This window comes from Schistocerca americana, chromosome 1, assembly GCF_021461395.2.
Source record: "Schistocerca americana isolate TAMUIC-IGC-003095 chromosome 1, iqSchAmer2.1, whole genome shotgun sequence".
Classification (NCBI taxonomy): domain Eukaryota; kingdom Metazoa; phylum Arthropoda; class Insecta; order Orthoptera; family Acrididae; genus Schistocerca; species Schistocerca americana.
This window is the reverse complement of record NC_060119.1, coordinates 1,126,189,885-1,126,217,861: the sequence shown is the minus strand read 5'-3', so window position 1 is coordinate 1,126,217,861 and position 27,977 is coordinate 1,126,189,885. Positions and strand designations below refer to the sequence as shown.

Genomic DNA, 27,977 nt, shown 5'->3' with positions numbered 1-27,977 from the left:
AATGTAAGTAGTAGTGGCCACACCTCTGATGGAAATGCAAGTTTCTTTTTTTTTTCTACAACAATGACGGTTGTATGAAAATGTAGATTGTGAAGTCAGTGTGATATAGAAGAATGGGATAAAATAAAAGAAAATCATAACAACACTAAATCTTCATCAGTTATTTAGTCATCAGGAATCCACAATGTTATGTCAATTTCAGCTGCAAGAATGTACACCTAGAAGCAAGACTTGGAGCCCACATCAAGAAGAGAAAATGAAGATAAGTAAAAAGTTTTTCTTTCGCATATCTTATGCCTCTCAAAGCCTTTGAAACTAATGAAGACACTAAGAAAAATTTAATAGTGATGTGTGGGAGAGTAAGATTACAACTAAAAACCAAACCAAACTCCTCCTGCACAGGCCATGAAGGCCCAAAGGTACCGACCAACCGCAGTGTCATCCTCAGACCACAGGCATCACTGGATGCAGATATGGAGGGGCATGTGGTCAGCACACCACTCTCCCGGCCGTATGTCAGTTTCCGAGACCGGAGCCGTTACTTCTCAATCAAGTAGCTCCTCTGTTTGCCTCACAAGGGCTGAGAGCACCCCACGTGCCAACAGTGCTCGGCAGACCGCATGGTCATCCAGCCAAGTGCTAGCCCAGCCCGACAGCGCTTAACTTTGGTGATCTGACGGGAACTGGTGTTACCACTGCGGCAAGGCCTTTGGCAAGATTACAACTGGATGGTGAAATTTACTCCCATTGAAAACAGATCTGTAAGTGCTGGTTTTCTCTATACAGAATGGCCGAGTTGTTCATCTGATCTCCATTTGACAAACACATCTAAGAAAGGTCGCTTCAAGTCCTCCTCCACCTCCACTGTAAATCTTACGTTGGGATGTGTACCATTCAAATGATCAATGAACTGCTGCAGTGCCTCACTGCCATGTTGCCAGATTAAAAATGTATCATCAGCATATCTGAAGAAGCAATGGCCACAAGGGGGGACTGTTCAATGCTCATTCTTCAAAATATTCCATGAAAAAGTTAGCTACGGCTGGTGACAGTGGCAAACCAATGGCTGTTCCATCCGTCATTTCATAATAATTTCCACCGTAAAAGAAGTATGTGTAAGTCAAAGAGTGCCGAAATAATTTCAAAATTTCCAGGGAGAAGTGACTGGCCAACAGTTTCAATGTGTCTTCCACTGGTACCTTCATAAACAGGGAGACCACATCAAAGCTAACCACGACTTCTTCAGGCCTATCCTAATCTGCTTTATGATATCAACAGAATTTTGTGAGCTTTTAATATGATGTCTATTGACTATAGGTGCTGATAGTTTAATCAGATGCTTTGTCAGGCTGTATGTAGGTGAGCTGACAGCACTAATAATTGGTCTTACTGGGACACTGTCTTTGTGTATTTTAGGCAGACGGTACAACCTGGCTGGCTGCACTGCTCATGGCCTTAAATTCTTCACAAGTTCATCAGAGAAGCCAGAATTCTGCTGCCAACACTCAGTCCTTATAAGTTGCTATCTGCAGTTCTCTCACCATCAGCCTGGGAATGGGTAGACATGACTTTGGCTGCACATTAATGAGCTAATTTAAGCAAGACAACTGTGAAACAGACAGATAAATTTGAGTGGCTTAACCATGTACAAGGAACTGGTGGGGCCAGTGGCTTTTACCACACTGTCATCCATCAACTCAGTTCTCAGTAAAGGGCTGAACTTTGCTCCAGCTCCACAAAAGCAACCAGTGCCTGAGATTATCAGTGGAATAGAGCAAGTGGTTCAGCATCTTCCTGAGGAAGTGGCACATGGGGTAAGGCTCGCTACTAGCTGGATTTTAGGACAGTCAAGCCCACTAACTCCAATATTAGCACAGTGAAAAAACAGGGACTGAAATCGTTGGAGAAGGATGAAGAGTTAATTGTCTTATCAACTGACAATGAGAACGCTAAAGTTATCTTCAATGCTATGAATTATCATAAGAATGGGTTTCTTATTGGAAGATAGTAAATACCGAAGTCTCAAACAGGATCCCACGCTGGCACTTTGCAGGAAGGCATGTGAGCTACTTAAGAATTCCGGCTTCACTGATGAACTTGTGAAGAATTTCTCAGATGTGTTTGTTGAACAGAAATCAGATGAATGACTTGGCCATTATGTGTACAGAAAACTGGCACATACAGATCTGTGTTTTAACATGTATAGATTTCACCATCCAGTTCAGAAAAGAGCTGTGCTGAACATCTTAGTACACAGAGCCAAAACTATTTCGGACATGGACTACCTTGGTTCCAGGATTAAACATCTGGAGACAGTGTTCAGAAGGCACGGGTGTTCTGTCTGGGACATTAGATCAATGCTGTTCAGAGAACCAAGCCGGGAGGATCAACACATAATGTGGCTTCCATTCTGTGGTGCAACAGCTAGCAAGATAGGTAGAGTCCTAAGCAGGCAAGGAATCGGACCAGTCTTTCACTCACCCAGAAAAATTAAAGAAATGTTACAACCTATTAAAGATAATATTGGCCTGAGAGTGCTGGGAATCTATAACATTCCTTGTGAGTGTAGAAGACAATGTATATCAGACCAGTCTTCCAGTCAATCAGAAAAATTAAAGAAACGTTACAACCTATTAAAGATAATCTTGGCCTGAGAGTGGCGGGAATCTATAACATTCCTTGTGAGTGTGGCGAGAGTTACGCGGGCCAATGTATATGGATGGTTGCCGATCAAGCATCAGTGTCACCTTAAATATGGGCATTTGGATAAATTAGAGTTGCACAAGATAGTTTGAACAAATGGGAACAATAGCTTTGAACTATGGGGACTCATTATCAGAGAACCTGCTGAAATTAAGACTTTGTGAAAACAACTCCACCAGAGACACCAGCTATGCACTTAGCAATGCATGGAAGCGTGCAGTTAACAAGGACAGAACACAGAGGAATAATTCTTGCAGTGAATCACCTGATGTGATGGATGGCGCTGAAATGCTAGGTAGAGAGAGCAACAAAATCCACGAACATAGAGCGAACCACCTCTGATGTGTCGTCATGACATAACCCAGACAATTGGATGCTGTTCTGTGGGTATAAAACATGCAACCTTCCCAGTTCACAACAGTCAGTTTTAGTACCTGATGAAGATGATGGTGGATATCAACAAAAGTTTGGAATTTTATCTGAATCTGATGTGGGGAATAAACCAAGAAATTTTTATGCAAGGTTCCATTGCAAAAAACCGTCATAGCCATAATGGAAACTCCACATTGGAATATCAACAATGTAAGGAAAAGAAAGATTGCTGTTTACATGAATATGACATGTTCAGTTACAGTCAGGTACAACTAAAAGACTCCAGCACAAGCTGCCAGAAATGGCAGTGACGTGTGCACGAGGCATGAATGAATGTGTGTTTGTTTCCTTTTCTGAGGAAGGCTGTGACCTACAGCTAATGTTTAAGTGCCTTTCAGTTGTGCCTGTCTGTAAGTTAACATGTCAGCTTTACAGTAAGTAGCAAGCTATCTTTTCCTTACATTGCTGAGTAGACTGTAGCTTTGGTGTGTGTGCCTGGTAAGTGGTTCTCTTTATCCATTCCTTTGTTTGTAGTCAGCCAAATTCTTTCTCTCAGTGTTTTCATCAGTCACAGAATTAATCAACAGCCAGTTACAAAAACTGAATATTTTACACGACAGAAATACAGCCACAAAAATACAAATGACACTGTTTAACACTCAGAAGCATAATGTAATAGATATAACGAAACTTCAAGAATCGCAGAGTTCTGTACGAAAGTAGGCGCACATTGTTATTTAAACTGACTACAAATTCTAAGGTCCTGCTCTTTAATCACTAACAATGGTTTATGTAAGTGAAAAATGCTGAGTTGCAATATGAATCATAGCCCTTCGTAACTTTTAGATCCCCTTTAACTTGCTGGGTAAGTCAGCTCAGATGTTGGAAGAAGGCAGGGCATTCCTCCTCCAACAGGACTGTGCTCAGTAAAGCACTGCAGCTTTCATACCAACCTCTGTGCCAAGCACAGTTGACTTAGTGATCATTGCTGGCAACCACTTACCTAGAAATGGGACTTTATAGATTGCTTGGTACAGCTTCCCGACACCTAATGGTTTCATGTCTGCCGAACGGAAGTGTGACAGCCCCTCAAACCACTGAAACACATTATCAATAAACATCACAATAGTCTATATATACTGATTAACAGTAAAGCATACTGTGTCTTGTAGAGGGCCCACATCTTTTAGGACTGGAGCTGATGAGCTGTGTTGGACATAGGGATACAATGAATGCATATGATCAGTTTACTTTCAATAAGATATGTTTAAAGAGCACAAGGACACAGACAAAAGGGGTACTTTAATGAGTCAAGTAATAATGACAATAATAACAAAAAGAAAGTTGTGCAGTGTAAGAGCAATCAAGCACTTAAACAAGGAAGAGTAAAGTAATTCTAGAACAGTTGACAGTGAAATATTTGCAGCAGCAAAAGTGAGTAAGTTTTCCAAGAAAATTGTGTACAATTCAGAATAGAGAGATCTGGAGAAGATGATGATAAAAGCGCCATGTACCATAATTTACTCACATAGGTGATATTATTTTATTGCAGAGTGCTCGATTATGATGTCCCACGAGAGTGGTCTATAGGGCTGGTACTCAGATAACTTGTGTTACCAATTCCAGTCATCCTGATTTTTCCTGTCTTGATTTTCCAAAAACATTGACCAAAAATGTCACAAAGGCTCCTAACAATAAGCCATGGGTTCATCTTCTCCATTACCAGCCCATTAATCACAATGCAAAATAAACATTGTTAATGTCCCATTATTATTAGCATCTGCACAGTCATAACACATGATTTTAAAGATTCAGCTTAGGGCCATGAATCAAAGAGGTAGAATGATTGGGCCCCTATTTAGACATGAGTTACTGCTGAAAACTATTTATTTTTTATTTTACACGTCCAGTTTCACAGGACCAAATTGAGGAGCAAACCTCCAAGGTCATGGAACGTGTCAGCACATGAAATTACAACATAAAAGTAATAAAAGATAAAATGTTTTGAACCCAAAAAAATACAAGTCATAAGTTTGTGTAAGCACAAACAACAATATACCATAGGAATCATCTTAAGTTTTCAAGAAACTCTTTGATAGAGCAGAAGGAGTGACCCATGAAGAAACTCTTCAGTTGCAACTTGAAAGTGCGTGGATTACTGCTAAGATTTTTTAATTCTTGTGGTAGCTCATTGAAAATGGATGCAACACTTTACTGCACAGCTTTCTGCACAAAAGTCAAGGGAGTGCGATCCAAATGCAGACTGGATTTCTGCCTACTATTAACTGAGCTCATGGTTTTGCAGTAGCATTCTCACTTCCCACGCACAGGGTCCTGGGTTCAATTCCCGGTGGGGTCAGGAATTTTTCCTGCCTCGAGATGACTGGCTGTTGTTGTGCCATCTTAATCATCATCATTCATCCCCATTATGGTTGGAGGAAGGCAATGGCAAACCACCTCCGCTAGGACCTCACCTAGTACGGCAGTGTGGGTCTTCTGCATCATCCCCTACACTCCTCGAAGTACAGGACCTCATCACCATCATCATCATCATCATCATCATCATCATTAACTGAGTGAAAGCTGCTAATTCTTAGGAATAACCTGATACTGTTAAGAAGAAATGACAGCAAAGAGTCTATATATTGAGAGGTCAATGTCAGAATACCCAGACTGATGAACAGGGGTTGACAAGAGCTTCATGAACTTACAACACTTATTGCCCAAACTGCCCGTTTCTGAGCCAAAAATATCATTTGAGAATGGGAAGAGTTACCCCAAAATATAGTACCATATGAAATAAGTGAATGAAAATAAAAGCAGACTACTTTTTAAGTCGAACAGTCACTTACTTCAGATACCATTGGAATAGTAAAAATGGTGGCATTAAGTCTCTGAATAAGCTCCTGAATGTGGATTTTCCATGACAATTTACTATCTATCTAAACACCTAGAAATCTGAACTGTTCAGTTTCACTAATCATATGCCAATTCATGTCGGGTTTTGTTGAATTGTGTGTTAGAAACTGAGTCTTACTGTGATTTAGTGTTAGTTTATTTTCTACAAGCCATGAACTTATATCATTAGCTGCGATATTTGAAACAGAGCCAATGTTACACACAACATCCTTTACTACCAAGCTAGTGCCATCAGCTAACAGAAATATTTTAGAATCACCTGTAATACTAGAGGGCATATCAATTATATAAATAAGCAACAGGAGTGACCCCAGCACTGATCCCTGGGGCACCTGTCATTTGATCGTGCCCTACTCAGGCTCCACATCATAGCCATTTTCAACACTGTGAATAATGACATTTTGCTGGCTGCTGTTAAAGTAAGAGGTGAACCAAATGTGAGCTACTCCCCATTTTCCATAATGGCCCAACTACTGGAGCAATATTTTATGATCAACACAATCAAATGCTTAAGTTAAACCAAAAAAGATAGCTAGCATTTGAAACCTTTTGTTTAATCCATCCAGTACCTCACAGAGAAAAGAGAATATAGCATTTTCAATCATTAAACCATTTCTAAAACTTTACAGTACATTTGACAGCAAATTATGTGAAATAAAATGATGACTTATTCTTACATACACAGCATTTTCAATAACTTGAGCAAACACTGATGGCATAGAAATTGACCATTCTTGAAGGAAATATTACAAATATGGCTCAGTACACAGCTAACATGTGCAGCATGGTACTTTAATATTCCATTAGGCACTCCATCATAGCCATGAGAGTCCTTAGCCTTCAGTGATTTAATTATTAACTCAATCTCCTCCTTGTCATAGGAGTATATCAGACATCAATTATGGAAAGGCATTTTCCATGAGAGTTATATGATTCCCTGTAGAAACTACATTTTTATTTAATTCACCAGAAATGCTTAGAAAGTGATTGTTAAATACTGTACATATATTTCTGGCTTATCAGCAACAGAAATATTTTTACTATGAACTGACTTTATAGGATCCTCAGCCACATATGTAGTAGCTCACTGAAATAGGGAATTTTTCCACATAGACTGAAATATGCTATTGTTAAACCATTGCATAAAAAAGGGGATAGATCTGATGCTAACAACTACTGTCCAATCTCACTTCTGACAGCTTTAGCCAAAATTCTTGAAAAAGTAATGTATTCAAGAGTAGCATCACATGTTTGTAAAAATGCAGTACTAACAAAATGTTAATTTGGTTTTCAGAAAGGCTTTTCAACAGAAAATGCTATATATGCTTTTCCTGATCAAATATTAAATGCAATGAATAACCAAACATCACCCATTGGGATATTTTGTGATCTCTCAAAGGCTTTTGATTGTGTGAATCATGAAATTCTTCTAGATAAGCTTCAGTATTGTGGTATGAGTGGGACAGTGCACAAATGGTTTAATTCATACTTAACTGGAAGAAAGCAGAAGGTTGAAATTAACAGTAAAGATAGTCTACAAAACCAGCAGAGTCCTCCAACTGGGTAGGTATCAAGAATGATGTCCCACAGGGTTTAGTCTTGGGTCCCTTATTGTTCTTAGTATATATTAATGACTTGCCACTCTATACTCATGAAGATGCAAAGTTTGTTCTTTTTGCTGATAATACAAGTATAGTAATTACACTCAAGAAGCAAGAATAAGCTGAGGAAATTGCTAATAATCTCTTTCAGAAAATTAATAAGTGGTTCTCTGCAAATGGACTCTCACTAAATTTTGAGAAAACACAGTTTATACAATTCTGTACTGTAAATGGCATAACACCATGGATAAATATAGACTATGAATGGAAATCTGTTGCTAAGGTAGAATACTCAAAATTTCTGGGTGTGCGCATTGATGAGAAATAGAACTGGAAGAAACACACCGATGATCTGCTGAAACGGTTAGGTTCAGCTACTTATGCTATTAGGATTATTGCAAGTTTTGGTGATAAACATATCAGTAAATTAGCCTACTATGTCTATTTTCATTCATTGCTTTCATATGGCATCATATTTTGGGGCAATTCGTCATTAAGAGGGAAAGTATTCATTGCACAAAAGTGTGTAATCAGAATAATAGCTGCAGCCCACCCACGATCACCTCGCAGACATTTATTTAGGGAACTTGGCATATTCACAGTACCTTCACAATACATATATTCAATTATGAAATTTGTCATTAATAACCCATCCCAATTCAAAAATAACAATGAAGTGCATAGCTACAACACGAGAAGAAAGGATGATATTCACTATTCTGGATTAAATGTCACTTTGGTACAGAAAGGGGTGAATTATGCTGCCACAAAAATCTTTGGTCATTTGCCAAACAGTATCAAAAGTCTGACAGACAGCCAACCAACGTTTAAAAGCAAATTAAAAGAATTTCTGAAAGACAACTCCTTCTACTCAATAGATGAATTCTTACAAATGAAGTAGTAACTGTAAAAAAATTAATTAATTAAATAATTATTTTGTGTAAAGAAAACTTATGTTAAAGTGACACATTCCACATCATTACGAAATGTCATATTCATGCTCTATGGAACAAGGATTAATGTATGTATGTATGTATGTATGTATGTATGTATATAATAGAGGGAATCATTCCACGTAGGAAAAATATATCTAAAAACAAAGATGATGTGACTTACCAAATGAAAGTGCTGGCAGGTCGACAGACACACAAACAAAAACAAACATACACACAAAATTCAAGCTTTCGCAACAAACTGTTGCCTCATCAGGAAAGAGGGAAACATGAGGTTGAAATGAAAATGAAAGATAAAAATATATGGGGAGAGATAAGGGTGAACTGGAAAGTAACTGGAGATCTGGTATGAAAAAAGGCGAAAAAGTGTCGGTTAAGTTGATCCTGTGGTGAACTTGGGTTGGTAGACAGCGATGTGCATGAAGGTTAGGTGGTTGTGTTGCCGCTAGAACACGTTAAAGGACGGATATATTCGGGAAAATTTCGAAAAAACATGTAAATGTATTAAAAGGAGTGGTGTTGTGGTGAAAGATTACCAGAATGGGGCTAACAATTGTCTGACGAAGAAATAATGACGTTAAAACCTGTGGGGAGCAGCTAAAAATGATCAGTGATGTGCGAAAAACGGAAGTGGAAATAAAGTGAAAGTTATCAAAACTAGCCGAAATGGTTGTTTAATACGTGAAAGCAGCTGTTATTGAACTAGAAATGGTGGATTTTATAGCAGCGGTAGTGTTGGAAGTGGAAAATAAAATTTTTTTGGTTATGGTTTGGAAGTGGGTTACGTATTATTGAGTATATATAGGCGGGATAAAATTGTATTACGGTAAAAAGGGGAAGGTGAATACAAAGTGAGACTACTGGTAAAAACAGAAAGAGAAAATAAAGAGAAAATAGACGACAGGAAAGATTTCGAAATGCAACAGCGACAATAACAAACGTAATTGTTGGGTTCAAATTAATGATATGGTTATAATAGAGGGAATCATTCCACGTAGGAAAAATATATCTAAAAACAAAGATGATGTGACTTACCAAATGAAAGTGCTGGCAGGTCGACAGACACACAAACACAAACAAACATACACACAAAATTCAAGCTTTCGCAACAAACTGTTGCCTCATCAGGAAAGAGGGATGATGAGGCAACAGTTTGTTGCGAAAGCTTGAATTTTGTGTGTATGTTTGTTTGTGTTTGTGTGTCTGTCGACCTGCCAGCACTTTCATTTGGTAAGTCACATCATCTTTGTTTTTAGATATATGTATGTATGTATGTATGTATGTATATCATCGACCTTGTGCTGCTGACCAGGCACTTCCTTCACAGCTGACCATATGGTTTTAATTTTATTCTGTGAATTAGCTATTCTATTTGCATACTACATACTCTTTGCCTTCCTAATATCATTCTTAAGCACCTTACAAAACTGTTTGTAATGGGCTACTGTAGCTTGATTGTGACTATTTCTAACATTTTGACACAATCCAAAGAGATTCTGGTCGTATGTGAAGTATGTTAGCGGCATGACGCAATCAATGCCTTCTCTGTGTGATAGCAATGGAGATACTATCAAAGACAGTGCTGCCCAAGCACAGCCTTCCGAAATGCCTTCACAAAAGACGACGAAGTACATATTCCAGAATTCGAATCAAGAACAGCTGCCAACATGAATAACGTAGAAGTAAATACCCTCGAAGTAGAGAAGCAACTTAAATCACTTAATAAAAGCAAGTCTTCTGGTTCTGACTGTATACCAATTAGGTTCTTTTCTGAGTACACTGATGCATTAGCTCCATACTTAACAATAATATATAACTGTTCACTCAACGAAAGATTTGCACCCAAAGATGGGAAAGTTGTACAGGTCACACCAATGTTCAAGAATGTAGAAGGAGTAATCCACTAAACTACAGGCTCATACCATTAACTCCGATATGCAAAAGGATTTTGAAACATATATTATGTTCGAACATTATGCATTACCTTGAAGAAAACGGTCTATTGACACACAGTCAACATGGATTTAGAAAACATCATTCTTGTGAAACACAACTACCTCTTTAATCAAACAATGGGAAGTCCAGGATGGAATGTAACAATACCAGAGAAGGAAAGTTGCTACTCACCATATAGCGGAGATGCTGAGTCGCAATAGAAACTATCGCGACTCAGCATATCCGCTACATGGTGGGTAGCAACTTTCCTTCTCTGGTATTGTTACAACTAGCTCTTTATTCGCATGAAGTGTTGAGTGCTATTGACAAGGGATTTCAGATTGATTCCGTATTTCTGGAAGGCTTTTGACACTGTTCCAGACAAGTGGCTTGTAGTGAAATTGCGTGCTTATGGAATATCGTCTCAGTTATGTGACTGGATTTGTGATTTCCTGTCAGAGAGGTCACAGTTCGTAGTAACTATTGGAAAGTCATCGAGTAAAATAGAAGTGATTTCTGGCGTTCCCCAAGGTAGTGCTATAGGCCCTTTGCTATTCCTTATCTGTATAAACGATTTGGGAGACAATCTGAGCAGCCGTCTTAGGTTGTTTGCAGATGATGCTGTTGTTTATCGACTAACAAAGTCATCAAAAGATCAAAACAAATTGGAAAATTATTTAGAAAAGATATCTGAATGGTGCGAAAATTGGCAGTTGACTCTAAATAACAAAAAGTGTGAGGTCATTCACATGAGTGTCAAACAGAATCTGTTAAACTTCGGTTACGCGATAAATCAGTCAAACCTAAAGGCCATAAATTCAATTAAATACCTTGGAATTACAATTACGAACAACTTAAATTGGAAGGAACGCACAGAAAATGTTGTGGGGAAGTCTAGTTAAAGAATGCATCTTACTGGCAGGACACTTAGAAAATGTAACAGATCTACTAAGGAGACTGCCAACACTACGCCTGTTTGTCCTCTTTTAGAATACTGCTGCGCAGTGTGGGATTCTTACCAGATAGAATTGATGGAGTACATCGAAAAGTTCAAAGAAGGGCAGCACATTTTGTATTACCACGAAATATGGGAGAGAGTGTCACTGAAATGATACAGGATTTGGGCTGGACATCATTAAAACAAAGGTGTTTTTCATTGTGATGGAATGTTCTCACGAAATTACAATTACCAACTTCCTTCTCCAAATGCGAAAATATTTTGTTGACACCGACCTACACAGGGAGAAGAAATCACCATGATAAAATAAGGGAAATGATAGCTCGTACGGATAGATATAGGTGTTCGTTCTTTCCACGTGCTATACGAGATTGGAATAATAGAGAAATGTGAAGGTGGTTCGATGAACTCTCTGCCAGGCACTTAAATGTGATTTGCAGAGTACCAAAGTAAATGTAGATGTAATTCCCACTTTGTTCTACATGAACATCCTACTAGTCAGCCAACTAGTCTGCCATTTACTGCTAGTACCCTGTTTAGAACACTCTAATGGCAAGCAACTTTCAAAGACCATGAGAAATGTGTTAAGGAAAGCATTATATTTGTCATATATGTTATCAGCTTTATCAACATCCTGCCACTCTTGTTCCTTAACAAGTTTTAAAAAACTCTCTACTGCCATTGGATCAGTTTTTCTATGTAGTTTGTAAATATGTATAACATTTGTTTATGTCCAAAAGCCTTTTAGTGTTACAATTTGTGCACCATGGTCTGAAAGGCCATTCACCCTTTCACTAACAGAATGCCCATCTAGTAATGAAGAATGAGTAAAAATATTATCTATGGCTGGGCTACTGTTCCTCTGTACCCTGGTTGGAAGAAACACTTTCTGCATCAGATCATATAAATTTAGGAGTTCTTTCAACATCCTTTTTCTTTCACTATCACATACAAAATTAATACTGAATTCACCACATATAAATAATTTTTGGCACTTCCTATCAAGTGAACCAAGAACCCTCTCTTGCTTGAGCATAAATGCTCTGAAGTCAGAGTTAGGGGACCTATAAACAACAATTAGAAGTATAGTTTCACTAAATTCAACTGCCCCTGCATGACATTCAAATACCTGTCCAGTGCAATGCCATGATACATCTATGGACTCAAATGGAATACTGTTTTTTACACACATGGCCACTCCCTCACTCTGCAAAGAACTCCTTGAAAAACAGCCAGATAATCTGTATCCTGGAAAAGGAATGCCCTGAACTGTCAAATTATTTAAGTGGTGCTCCAATATACCTATAACATCAGTGTCAACACGTATAAGCAGTTTACAAACGTTATCCATAATACCTCTTATATTTTGATGAAATATGCTAATTCCTCTACTACTTGGATACCTGACTTCCTCAGAAGGTGATCCCTTTGTTAGAGGGACTTCCTTTAAGAAGGGATACTTATCAGCTGACTTCAGTCTAAAAAATGGTGCAGCTCTAACACCAACTAATACAGGATTTTTTCCATCAGTGATCCCACCACCACCCACTACACTATCGCCTATAAGCTTTGCCAGCCTTCCCTTCCCATATCTGCTGAGGTGCACCCATGCCTAGTGAAACCCAATCTGTTAATAGACTTAACTGGCACCATTGCAATGTGAGCCATGCCCTCTGCTATCAGCACCTTTTCCAGCCCCATGTTAACACGCCTAACAGCAGCATTAAGATGATGCCGATCAAGACACTGAAACGGTTGCATGAAGTGCATATTAGTGCCACCAGTTTGAGTTGCTATCTCTACCAAGTCACCACCTACATCATACTCCCCGTCCCTATTAACACTATTCCCAGCTCCACCCACTATCAACACCTTCATAAAATTCCTACATAACTCCTCTATGTTAACAACCACCTGAGCCATCCTGCACAAGGCTTCACAATGCTGGTGAGCTGGTACTCCCCAACACTTCCTGCAACTGCTGGCCTACACCTCTGCGATGCAAACTGCCTAGCAGCAGAATCTCCTTCTTTCTGTTAGAATTTGCAACTGACTTAGGCTCCCTAACTGCTGAGGACTGCTGCATGTTTCCTACTTCTACAGCTACAAGAGGCTGCCCTCCACTCAACTCCAACACTTGGTCAAATCTATTGGTTATATACACAGTACAATTGTCTGAATATCTCCTCCTCCTCCTAGTTGCCTTCTTACCAACTGCCAGCTTCCATTCCCCAGTGCACTTTACCCTCCTCAAGCTATCTAGTTCCTCCTTTGCATCTTGTAACTACACCTGAAGGACACAGATCTTACATCCTGCTCCTCTATCAACTTATTTCTGCTACAAATTCTGCATTTCCAGGAGATGATCTCACTAGAATGCCCAGTGGCTTCCCCTCTGCATTTCCCCCAAATAAAAATATTTTGAACAAATCTCACACTGTAGCTTGCTACTCATAAACCTACGACAAAGCCCACACTTTTCACTCATGGTAAAATTTTAACAGTTGCTGAAAAAACTAAAGTGTATGTTGCCTAAGTTCAATTGCAACAGAACTATTTAAAGAAATAACAATAGTTACCCAAAATTTCACTCTCTACTAAGAAAGCAGCTTCTTTTGTTAATACTACTGAACCACAACTAATATGAATACTGCAAAACTTCACACAATTATTTATCTAAAACCAAAAATTCAAGGGATTTCTGGAACACTCAACAAATTTAAACACACTGAACGAAAGATTTACTGCAATATCTCACTAGAAACAATAAGAAACATCAGGTGGAAATTACTGTACGGAATGTAATAAATGAATTCAATGCACAAACAACTCTAAAAAACACAGTGGATGAAAGCCTACAAAAGTTTACTGAACTGCTATCTTATCAGAAACAGCGTGAGACACTGTTGAAAACTACCAAATTTAATAACTGAATAACAGTGCACAAACAACTTTGTCAGCACTTAACTTATGGGCCACTACAGCGCCGCAAAGTGTAAACACACTGCTAATATTTGTATGAACTATTGAAGAGTACTAAATTTAATATTCAAATACAGTGCACAAACAACTTTGTCAGTACTTTGCATTAGAACTGCTGCAGTTGCAACCACACGCTGCGAAATGTAAACAACTGCTGAGACTTCAATGAAGAACGTAAGTGCACTCATCAATAACAGACCTCTCAAATCAAGAGATTGAGATGAATGGAAATCCACTAATAATCTACTTTTACAGCAAATATTAACACCAATAATCTTTAAAATATGTATCTGAAGTCTAAAACTTCATAAAATATTGGGGAGCAATTTGAACAGCTGTCCAGCACATGTGATGTCACACCAAGTCCAACCCAAGTTGGGTTCACGCACTTTAGGAAACATGTACAAGGTATGAGTGCAGGGAGTGGCGGAGGCGAGGAAACAAACAGACTCAGGGTAGAGAGTATGGAATGGCTCTGAGGATTTGAGGAGGTGCTGGAAGTCCTGCTGTAGTTCTGGAATGGCATCACTGTGGCAAGACTCGTAGGTGATGTATTTGACAACCGGTAGAGCCCCTCCACCGATAACAATGGTGAAGTCACTGATCACAGTGCCACTAAAGCAGAGTTGTTAAACACAGTTTTCTGAAAGTCCTCACCAAAGAACATGAAGTAAATATTCCTGAATTCCAAGCAAGGACAACTGACAAGATGAGAAACATAGAAGTAGATATCCTTGACGTAGCGAAGCAGCTTGTGATGAAGCAAGCTGAAAGCTGAAACTTCCTGGCAGATTCAAACTGTGTGCCCGACCGAGACTCGAACTCGGGACCTTTGCCTTTCGCGGGCAAGTGCTCTACCATCTGAGCTACCGAAGCACGACTCACGCCCGGTACTCACAGCTTTACTTCTGCCAGTACCTCGTCTCCTACCTTCCAAACTTTACAGAAGCTCTCCTGCGAAACTTGCAGAACTAGCACTCCTGAAAGAAAGGATATTGGGGAGACATGGCTTAGCCACAGCCTGGGGGATGTTTCCAGAATGAGATTATCAGTCTGTAGCGGAGTGTACGCTGATATGAAACTTCCTGGCAGATTAAAACTGTGTGCCTGACCGAGACTCGAACTCGGGACCTTTGCCTTTCATGAGCAAGTGCTCTGGAAGTTGGAAGCTTTTTACTTGCTCTCTTGTTTTGCCATCTGCCTCCTTAAATTCATTTTTTTCATTTTTGCATAATTACCTTTAACATACATGAGTAGATTAGATTAGATTAGATTAGTACTTGTTCCATAGATCATGAATACGACACTTCGTAATGATGTGGAACGTGTCAGGTTAATAAAAGGTGTCTATACAAGATTTTACATTAGACAAACTATTACATGACACTCAATATTTTTTTTATTTTTTGATATGTTTTTATTTTATTTTATCTATTTATTTATTTTTTTGTGGAGGTTGGGAAATTACCCACTTACTATATCCAAAAATTCACCTAATGAGTAGAAGTTGCCATTAAGAAATTCTTTTAATTTCCTTTTAAATGCTATATGGCTATCTGTCAGACTTTTGATGCTATTAGGTAAGTGATCAAAGACTTTTGTGGCAGCATAATTTACCCCCTTCTGAGCCAAAGTTAGATTTAACCTTGAGTAGTGAAGATCATCTTTCTCCTAGTGTTGTAGCCATGTACACTGCTATTACTTTTGAATTCATTCGGATTGTTAATAACAAATTTCATACGTGAATATATATATTGTGAGGCTATAGTGAAAATTTCTAGCTCTTTAAATAAGTGTGTGCAGGATGATCTTGGATGAGCTCCAGCAATTATTCTGATTACATGCTTTTGTGCAATGAACACACTTTTACTCAGTGATGAGTTACCCCAGAATATGATGCCATACGAAAGCAGAGAATGAAAATAGGTGTGGTAAGCTAATTTACTCATATGTATATCGCCAAAATTTGCAATGACCCTAATAGCATAAGCAGCTGAACTCAAACGTTTCAGCAGATCCTCAGTGTGTTTTTTCCAGTTCAACCCCTCATCAATGCATACACCTAGAAATTTTGAATATTCTACCTTAGCTACTGATTTCTGATCGAAGTCTATATTTACTAATGGGATCATTCCATTTACTGTGTACTGTCGGGTGTGATAGCTATAGTTGTATCATCGGCAAAAAGTACCAGCTTTGCATCTTCGTGAATATAGAATGGCAAGTCATTAACATATATTAAGAACAGCAGAGGACCCAAGACCGAACCTTGCAGCACCCCATTCTTGATTGTTCCCCAGTTCGAGAAATCACTAGTTTTTTGCATATTATGTGAACTGTTTATTTCAACTTTCTGCATTCTTCCAGTTAGGTATGATTTAAACCATTTGAGCACTGTCCTATTCATACCACAGTACTTGAACTTATCTAGAAGTATTCCATGATTTACACAATAGATCACAAAAAATCCCAACGGGTGACTTCCGGTTACTCATAGCATTTAATATTTCATTAGTGAAAGTATATATAGCATTTTCCATTGAAAAACCCTTCTGGAAACCAAACTGACATTTTGTTAAAACTTTATTTTTACAAAGGTGTGAAGCTACTCTACAATACATTACTTTTTCAAGAATTTTCGATAAGGCTGTCAGAAGAGAGATTGGGTGGTAGTTGTTGACATCAGATGTATCCTCTTTTTTATGCAGTTGTTTAACAATGGCATACTTCAGTCTATCTGGGAAAATACCCTGCTACAGAGAGCTATTACATCTGTGGCTAAGAACTCCACTTATTTCTTGGGAACAAGCTTTTATTATTCTGCTGGAAATGCCATCAATTCCATGTGAGCTTTTATTCTTGAGAGAGTTTTTATCTTCCTAATTTCAGAAGGAGAGGTGGGTGGAATTTCAATTGTATCAAATGGTGTGGGTAAGGCCTCTTCCATTAACTGCCTTGCTTCTTTTAATGAACATTTAGATCCTATTTTCTCTACAACATTTAAAAAATGATTATTCAAAATGTTTTCGGCTTCCGTCTTGTTGCAAGTTTCCATTCACTTTGATGGTGATGCCGTCATCCTGTACTCTTGGTTGTCCTGTCTCCCTTGTAATAATATTCCAAATTGTTTTGATTTTGTTATCAGAGGTATTAATCTCAGACATGATGCACATGCTTCTAGACTTTTTAATAACCTTTCTTAATGTAGCACAGTAGTTTTTATAATATTTGGCTGTTTCTGGGTCATTACTCTTTCTTGTTGTTAGATACAGTTCCCTTTTGGAGTTACAAGATATTTTTATTCCTTTAGTAAGCCAAGGTTTTTTGCATGGTTTCTTATAATTAGATTTAACTACTTTCTTGGGGAAACAGTTTTCAAATTCTCTTACAAGTGTATCATGAAATAAGTTATATATTAAATTAGCATCATGTTCCTTGTACACCTCATCCCAGTCTAACTGCTGAAGATTTTCTCTGAAATTTCTAATTGTTGAGTCATTAATTGAACGCACAACTTTGTAGGGTAGTTCTGAATTACTGAATGGAGCTATGTCATATACTGTAACTAGCTGAGTATCATGATCAGAAATCCCATTCTCAACAGGACAAGAATTTATGTTTTTAAACCTATCTTGGTCTATAAAAGTGTTATCTATCAATGTGCTGCTGTCCTTTACTACCCGAGTAGGAAAATTAATGACAGATATCAAACTGAAAGAACCGAGCAAGACTTCCAGTCATTTTTCCTATTACACTCTTTCAGTGAATCAACATTGAAGTCCCCACAAATAATAATTTGCTTTCCCCTATCTGACAGATAGCACAACAAGGCATCCAAGTTTTCCAGGAATAAATGAAAGTTTGCTGAAGTGGACCTATATACTGTTACAATTATAAAGGAGCCCTCCTTCAGTATAAGTTGACAGGCACATGCTTCTATATGTTGCTCTAGACAAAACTTTTTTGTATGTAAGCTTTCTACACAGTGATAACTTTTGACATATATGGCAGCTCCTCCTCCCACCTTATTCTCTCTACTCACATGTGCAGCTAGTTTATAACCACTGATATTTACCTTTTCCATATCAGATACAATGTGATGCTCAGACATGCATAATATAACTATTACATTATCAGATTCAATGACATCTAAAAAAACCAGGAGCTCATCTATTTTATTCTTCAATCCCGGAATATTTTGATGAAAAATGGTAACATTACTTTTTACTTTACTTTTGTGAGAATCTACTTTTTTCATTAATCCACCAATATTTTTGTTAAATATGGTAACATTATTATTTACTTTCCTGTTGTGAGAATTTTGTGAGTTTTGGTCCTCTTTAGCAACTGCCTGCCTGAACTTCTCATTGGACACTGATATTAGTCTAAAAAAGAGGTACATCCATGAGGACTAGTGTCCCCCCTTATGGATTTCGCTAACAACCCTGCCAGTTTACCCTTCCCTTTTCTATTGAGATGTAGGCCATGCCTTGTGAAATCCCTCCTATCAATAGCCTCAACAGGAACCAATCCAACAGCCAACACTGGTATGGGTCGTTGCCGAGTATAATCTGCATTTTCATAAAAGAGAAAGGTTGGCACTCAGTCTTAAAGAATTTAGCACCAGATCTAATTTTGTGCTTAGTTTTCTGTGTGTCATTAATTTCCTAATTTATTTTGACTATTTCTAGTTAATGTCTTTTGCTATAGGGTGAGATAAGTAATTGTTTTGTGACTTAGGTTCTATTGTTGACTTATAAACAAATATAAATTCTGTGCTAGTTATAAACAGTTGGAAGAAGAACTAAGTAGTTATTCGGCTCTATTCAAAAACATGTTTACCTAGTGAGCCCTCATTTAATTCCAAAATATTACCTTGTTTGTCAAAAGCATTGTTTGCATAAATATATCTGTTAATTTCATTATTTAAACAAATAATTTGGCCTAACCTTTGGCATAGAAGGAACAGTTAAAAAGAAGGAATTTTTTTATATATATATATATATATAATTGAATGGGTTATGTTTTAATTGTAACTTCTGTAACTTAAATATCGAACAATGTATAGTCTATTATTGTGAAGATATATAAAGGACCGATTTTTAGTCCTGAGACAGTCAGTCCATGGCTGATTTTCAGTCAGGAAGTCTGTATCAATTAGAGTGATGCGTCAATTGAACAGTGGAATTATTGTAACATAAATAGGCCGTGTGTTAAAACAATGACAGTGTCTGTTCAATAGTGTCATACATGGGATCTATACATAGTCACACACTTTTTCGCACATTGTACTACTACAATGTGCGAAAAAGTGTGTGACTATGTATATATCCCAGTATGTACTGCAAAATTAAAGATGTATATTGCGTGTACCAACTGCACAACAGAAGCAGACACCATACAATGTTAAACTGCAAACAACTAAAAAACCTGATGTGAATCGCTAAAAAGCACCTGAAGATGAGCCTGCAGGGCTCGAAATGCATAGTGCAGTAAATAAACGCAACTTGTGACTGAAGGTGGTTTGTTTTTCATTTTATCTCCTCATTAGTTATGTGATCTACCCATCTAATCTTCAGCATTCTTCTGTAGCACCACATTTCGAAAGCTTCTATTCTCTTCTTGTCCAAACTATTTATCATCCATGTTTCACTTCCATACATGGCTACACTCCATACAAATACTTTTAGAAACGACTTCCTGACAGTTAAATCTATACTTTGTGTTAACAAATTTTTCTTCTTCAGAAACGCTTTCCTTGGCATTGCCAGTCTATATTTTATATCCTCTCTACTTCGCCCATCCTCAGTTATTTTGCTCCCCAAATAGCAAAACTCCTTTACTACTTTAAGTGTCTCATTTCCTAATCTAATTTCCTCAGCATCACGCGATTTAATTCGACTACATTCCATTATCCTCGTTTTGCTTTTGTTGATGTTCATCTTATATCCCCCTTTTAAGACACTAACCATTTCGTTCAACTGCTCTTCCAAGTCCTTTGCTGTCTCTGACAGAATTACAATGTCATCGGCGAACTTCAAAGTTTTTATTTCTTCTCCATGGATTTTAATACCTACTCCGAATTTTTCTTTTGTTTCCTTCACTGCTTGCTCAATATACATAGTGCGAAAAGTAGCAATTGATCCTAAATAAAGAAAAGTGTGAAACATGAGTACTAAAAGAAATCCACTAAATTCTGATTATGCGTTAAGTAACACAAATCTGAAGGCAGTAAATTTAACTACATACTTGGGAATTACAATTACAAATAACCTTAATTGGAACGATCACATAGATAATGTTGTGGGTAGAGCAAACCAAAGACTTCGATCCATTGGCAGAACACTTAGAATGTGCAACAGGTCTACTAAAGGGACTGCTTACACCACACTTGTCTGCCCTATTTTGGAGTATTGCTGTGCAATGTGGGATCCGCATCAAGTGGGGCTGATGAATGACATTGAAAAAGTTCAAAGAAGGGCAGCTCATTTTGTATTATTGCGAAATAGGAGAGATAGTGCCACAGATATGATACATGAATTGGCATGGCAGTCATTGAAACAAGGGCGTTTTTTGTTGCAATGGGATCTTCTCGTAAAATTTCAATCACCAGTTTTCTCCTCCAACTGCGAAAACATTCTGTCGGCACCCACCTACATAGGGCGAAATGATCATCATGATAAAATAAGAGAAATCAGGACTTGCACAGAAGAATTTAAGTGCTCATGTTTCCCACACACTGTTTGAGAGTGGAATGGTAGCTGAATCCTCTGCCAGGTACTATATTGTGAATAGCAGAGTAATCACAAATGTAGATGTAGTCCATGCAGATCACAACCACAATGGTGGAGCCTTTGTTCGCAGATTGGGTTAAAAGACAGTGGTTCAGTTTTCAGATGGTGGATTGTGGTTCTTTCTGCAGATGTAAGGTCAGTTTCCATGCTGAGGGTTTTGTACTTTGGCGGTGAGGCAATGTTTGAGGTTAGGAAAGATAATGGGACAATTTGTGTCTCGAAGGCAGGGTTATTTGCAGTCAGGCAGGGTTCAATATTGGTTTTAGATTGAGTCCGACTGGTCAGGTTACTGGCAAAAAAGTATTTCCACTACAGAGACTAGGAAAAGAAGAGAACATCTAAAGTCCACCATGACTGAATTTGAGAGTGGAGCAAAAGGTAAAGCTTTTTGAAGGACTGATATTTCTGCATGTCTGAGGCTTTTGGAGGACAGGCTTGTGACTGCATTACAGCTATGTTTAGGCCCAGGGTTCTATAGGGTGATAAGAGTGAGTTTATGAGGGTGTGGTAAATGTAATATGATGTCTGCAAGGCAGGGTTTGGCAGTTATGAGCAGTTGTGCGAGAGATTTGATGGAGGCTCCTGTAGTAGTGGTCGACAGTGGTAGTCCACAGTGGGAGTATGGGGTGGATGGGTTGTTGACAGCCCCCCCCCCCCCCCCCCCCCGCCCTCCCATCTGCTCTCCACCCTTTCTGCAGCCCCACTCACTATCCAGCTATATTGTTCCTTGCCTCAGAGACAATTAGACCTCAGTGCCCAGAGGTGAAAGTGATCTGGTGCGTGATAGTTGCAGTTGCATGAATGTGTGTGTGCTTTCTACTTCTGATGAAGGACGTAGTCCAAAAGATGAACATTTCTAGCATCCTTTTTCATTCCTCCTCTATGTGGTGAGCAGCACTCTTTCCTTTCCACATGGTTGATATTGGTAACTATAATGTAATCAACATAAACATTAACACACCAATAGCTGTTAAGAAGTAGCTGTTTAGTATAATAGAGGAAACTTAGCTGGCACAAGCAGGAATAGCGTTAAGCAGTATAGTTACATTTCATACTTAACAAAGTATGGAGGTTAAGCTGTGTGTCTTTTTTTAATGTGTAAATAGACTTGTTCCACGTTCCTGAAGGTTCTTCTAATTATATCTACAGAACACAATGAGAAAGAAAGAGAGAGAGAGTGTGTCTAATTTTTGTGCTGAGTGATATGATGATGCAACACCAAAAGTACAAACCATTTCCACTGTGTCAGTGTGACAAATGAAACGAAACAGATCTTGGTGATCAACATTTATAACTGCTGACTGAAGAGCACTGAATTCTGAAGGATTAGTTCTCATTTCCAGTAGGGCACTTCCTGCTGCTACCAGCAACAAACATGTCACAAGGCGAAATCTCTTCATTTGAGGGCACTGTAACAAAAAGAACCATGGTAGTTAGCCCCTAGTAATAACAAACAAAAATAAAAGGTATGCATGGCACTGTTACTATTGTATGTGCATTTGTTTGAGAAGATTTAGGATAATCTAAAATGTAAGGAATTTGAGAGCAACAAAAACAGCCACAAGGTTACCAATAATGATACTGATGAGTTACAGAACAAAGCCAGGGTTGCCTGTTTAAATGATGTCCTGTTTCAATTTTAAATTATTTTTTCCTTTAGTTGAAAATCTGCCACAGTCAAATTAATTGGGAGAATCCTAAAGAAAAGTAATTCATTTGTGAAGGAAGTAGCTTACAAGTCTCTTGTTCTGTTGACTACTGACTGATGCTTATCAAAAATGGTTCAAATGGCTCTGAGCACTATGGGACTTAACATCTGAGGTCATCAGTCCCCTAAATTTAGAACTACTTAAACCTTACTAATCTAAGGACATAACACACATCCATGCCCGAGGCAGGATTCGAACCTGTGACCGTAGCAGCGGCGCGGTTCCAGACTGAAGCACCTAGAACTGCTCGGCCAGGGCCAGCTGCTGCTTATCAGCCAAGGAACTTTACCAGGTAGGACTTGTAGAAGAGTTAGAGAAAACTCACAAAAATTATGTTGTCAGTGGTTAATTTGGTAGATGTAAGAAGCACTAAGTATCATAGAGAAGCTTCCTGTTAAAATTTCAAGAGCAGACAATTTTAAGATGTTACTTCTTCCTACCACATTACTTTGCAAAATGACAGTAATGTAATATCAAGGAAATCTAAATTTCCATCTACATCTATTCTCTGCAAATCTTTAGACTGCTCTTAGTCAAAATAATTGCTGATACACATAATATAAGTAATTTTCAACTATTTCAAGTTATTTCTTTCTTCACTCCTTTCCTACTTCTAGGTGCTGGGAGTGGGAAACCACTGCAGTTTTCTTTTTTTTTTCAGTAAATAATAAATCAAATATTTCCCACGTTTGGCTGAAATTCCTTGTGGAGTTCCAGGGGTACTACCACCTCCTCACAGCTAAACACACACACACACAGCGTACTACACATCCATAAATTCTTCTACTGAGTAGAAGGACTTTTAAAGTAGGTATGATTTCAGTTTGTATCTGAAGTTAATTTTATTGGCCATTAAATTCTTTGCAACACTTGGTAGGTGATAAAGACTTTTATAGCTAAGCACCTCACTCCTTTCTTTCTGTGTCACAGTAAGGCAGGCTGATGGATAGTGTATGACATTTTTCCTTTTAGTATTATATTTATGAATGTTTGAAATGACATCATATTCACTTTTAGCTGTAATAGTTTTTATTTTACTATCAGAATTCTGGTAAATCTACTTTCTCATTAATAAAAACGAGTAATTATAGTACCATCAAGAGTAACACAATTATACAAGAAAGTTATGTTAACCTATTTATAACATAAAATAACATCAAATCTATGCTTGAAAATGGAAAAAAATGCTGAAATTTCAATAGTGAAATAAAAACAATTACAGATACAAGAGAACATGTTATTAAAAAAATGGAATCTGTAGAGCCACATTACAAGAAATTAATATTTATTGTTGATCACCTGAACATCCATAACATTTTCTCTCAATATCAGTTTGGTTTTCAGCAAGGACTATCAACTGATGATGCTATTTTCTCCTCCACTGATCAAATTCTGCAATCTCTTAACGCAAATTAGCACCAATTGGAATCCTATGTGAGCTTTCCAAGGTTTTTGATGGCATCAAACACAAATAACTGTTAAATAAAACATACTTCTTTGTGTTAAATGGAGTAAAGAGGAGATGGATTAAATCTTATCTTACAGACAGAAAGCAGAGGGTTACCAGTAGTGATAGTAATGGAACTCCACAAGTCTCAGTACTGAGGCTCTTACTATTCCTTATATTTACAAATTGCCTCCCATGCTGTACTATTTAAATGAGCAAGTTCGCCCTATTTACTGGTAATACTACTCTCTTAATACCTCTTGAAACCTAGAATCCTCTGCTGACTGTGCTTTTAATGATATTCTCAAATGGTTTAACTGTAATGGACTCTCTTTTGAAAGTCAATAAAACTTATTATATACAATTTCATGTGATGCAGAAAGAAGAAGAGGATGTAAATATAAAGTGTAATGGACAACATATACAGCATGCGGTGTCACCGCCAGACACCACACTTGCTAGGTGGTAGTTTTAAATCGGCCGCAGTCCATTAGTACATGTCGGACCCGCGTGTCGCCACTGTGTGATCGCAGACCGAGCGCCACCACAAGGCAGGTCTCGAGACACGGACTAGCACTCGCCCCAGTTGTACGGACGACGTAGCTAGCGACTACACTGACAAAGCCTCGCTCCTTTGCCGAGCAGATAGTTAGAATAGCCTTCAGCTAAGTCCATGGCTACGACCTAGCAAGGTGCCATTAGTAGTTTATTGCATGTATCTATGGAGTCTCACTTATATCGTCAATAGCGATGTACCAAGGACGGATTAAAGTTAAGTATTCCAGAAGCTACGTACTTTTCTTTATAGCATTCATTACGTATCCTGTTACAGACCTATCTCTTGCCTGCGTGCACTGAACGCGTGCCTTTCGGCTACTTCCGTGGCATGGCTGTCTTGCTACGCCACAACAGTTGGCGACAACGATTAAAACGGTTTTCTTCTTTATCCTTACTTGCTTACATTTACTTGTGTCATGGCTTCGCCAGATGTACTGTCCGAATTTTATCGCTTGCAGAATCAGCAGACGCAGGCGTTATTGGATGCCCTTGGACAGCTCGTCCAGGGTCAACGTGCACTGCAAAACGATGCGGCCGCCGCCGCTTCACCACTACCGCAGCCACAACATGCTGTTGCACCCACGTTCCGGCAATTTGACCCAGCTAAGGAAACATGGACGGAGTGGTCACACCAGTTTGGATTTCCTCTCGCCGCCTACAGAATTCAAGGTAACGAGCAGCAGCCTCATTTATTGTCGTGTGTAGGGGTGCAAACGTACCGTGTGATAGTGAAATTATTTCCCCGACGCGACGTAGCAACTCTGTCCTACGAAAAAATTTTGTCTGCTTTAGATGCCTATTTCAAGGAAACAGTTAATGTAGTTGCAAAGAGGTATACTTTCTTTCGTACAAAACGTGCGGCCGGTCAAACTAATAGGGAGTGGGTTGCAACATTGCAAGGCCTTACTCGGGATTGTGCTTTTGCGTGTGAATGTGGACTCCCTTATTCAGATACTATGGTACGTGATGCAATAGCACAGAACGTTTCTGATGTTCGTATATGGGAACAAATTTTGAAACTAGTTAATCCCTCCCTTCAGCAAGTGATAGACATATTAGATAGACAAGACACACTTGACTTTGCACAGGAATCATTTGAAACTTCGCCAGCCGTGTGTAACATTAACCGGCCCGCCGGGCGCGCTGCGCGGACCGATAAACTGCCCTCGCGCACGTCCACGCAGCTGCCTCCACGCTCTAAACCAGGTGTGCTGCGCCAGCATACAAATGCAGTGAAATCATGCCCGCGGTGTGCTACTCGACATTCGCGTGAAAATTGCCCGTCACGCCATGCTATTTGCTTTTTATGTAATAAGAAAGGACATGTTCAAAGTGTTTGCCAGAAAAAGCTCAGATCAGACAATCACAACCATTCCAGGCCCTTTGCTTCGCGCCGGAATCGAACCAAGAATACTCAGGCTCGTGAACCTTCGCCCATGGACATTCATGTAGTTAATTCCACTTCATCCAGTGCCACTGTCTCTAACAGTGACTGTGTTCGTCCCACACAAAGTGTGCGTCGACGTCGCCGGAAATCACGTCAATTAGCAAGTGATGCTGTACCTGTATCAGTTCAAATTGCACGAGACAGTCGCTCTTGTCGTCAGCAGGACAATAAACTTTTTGTAGATTTGGACTTTAATGGCAAGGTCATACCATTCCAGCTCAATACCGGAGCTGCAGTTTCATTGCTCAATCACGACACGTACAAACAACTGGGCAAACCTCCGTTGCGTGCCGCAAATGTTCAGTTAAATAGTTAGTCAGGTCAGAATATCCCTGCGTTAGGACAGTGCACTCTTCTTGCAACATACAAGGGACAAACAAAACTTGTGTCATTTTACGTTCTTCGTTCTTCTTCTGCAGTGAACTTGTTTGGTTTAGATTTATTTCAATTGTTTAACTTGTCTATTGTAAATCAGGTCCTATCTGTGAATCAGACTGTGCCTTCAGACAGTGTTTCTCGTCTGTGTGAAGAATTTGCAGACATTTTTGCACCGGGCTTAGGTTGCGCTAAAAACTGTGAAGCACATTTGGAACTGAAAGTAAACGCGCAACCGAAATTTTTCCGAGCGCGCAATGTTCGCCACGCATTGCGTGATGAGGTCGCAAGAACATTACACGATTTAGAATCACAAGGTGTAATTGAACGTGTGCAAGCTTCTCTCTGGGTCTCACCCTTAGTAATTTTGCCGAAACCTTCCGGAAAATTGAGACTTTGTGTGGACTTCAAGGCAACAGTGAATCCACAATTAGTGATTGCAACTTATCCTTTACCCCGCCCGGAAGATCTTTTTGATAAACTGTGCCCGGGTCAATATTTTTCAAAGTTGGACCTAGCAGATGCGTACTTGCTAATACCAGTGGACGAGGATTCCCAGCGCGTCTTGGTGGTTAACACGCATCTTGGTTTGTACCGATTCAAAAGACTGCCATTCGGGTGTGCATCCGCCCCTGCATTGTTTCAGCAATATTTACAAACTGTTTGTGCGTCGGTCCCTACTGCTGCGAACTATCTGGACGATATTGTGATCTCCGGAAAGACAGCAGATGAGCATTTGGCACACCTATGAACATTATTTCAAGTGTTGCGACAAAATGGTCTTCGCTTGCGGAAGGACAAATGTGTGTTTTTTTGCTCGTGACTTACCATACCTGGGACATGTAATCAATGCCCAAGGCATACATCCGAGTCCAGAGCACCTCCGTGCCATACAAGACTTGCCTTCGCCGCAGAATTTAAAGCAGCTACAGAGTGTGCTGGGAAAAATTACTTACTACCACAGGTATATCCCGCGTGCCTCTTCCATTTCAGCTCCGCTTCATAGTTTACGCCGTAAGGGTGTTCCGTTCGTCTGGACAACGGGATGTGAATGCGCCTTTCGCCAGTTGAAATCGGCGTTGCTTTCCAATACTTGCCTTACGCCATTCGATCCCCAGAAACCCCTTTTGTTGATGGTAGATGCATTGGATTTCGGGATCGGTGCTGTGCTTGCGCACAAAGATGGCTCCCATGATCGCCCTATTGCCTTTGCGTCCAAATTGC

The 27,977-nt window shown here is 39.0% G+C and overlaps 1 protein-coding gene across 2 annotated transcripts in view; it reads right to left on the bottom strand.

Annotated features, from left to right (window-relative positions):
* The window catches only part of LOC124619037, an 88,030-nt gene that overhangs the window by 32,761 nt on the left and 27,292 nt on the right, over positions 1-27,977 (bottom strand). For both annotated transcript variants that reach the window (XM_047145394.1, XM_047145395.1), the window contains 2 exons: positions 22,450-22,626; positions 4,079-4,172 (listed from right to left, as the gene is read on the bottom strand). In XM_047145394.1, coding sequence (XP_047001350.1) covers positions 4,079-4,172; positions 22,450-22,626 — 271 coding nt within the window. The remainder of the gene's footprint in view (positions 1-4,078; positions 4,173-22,449; positions 22,627-27,977) is intronic.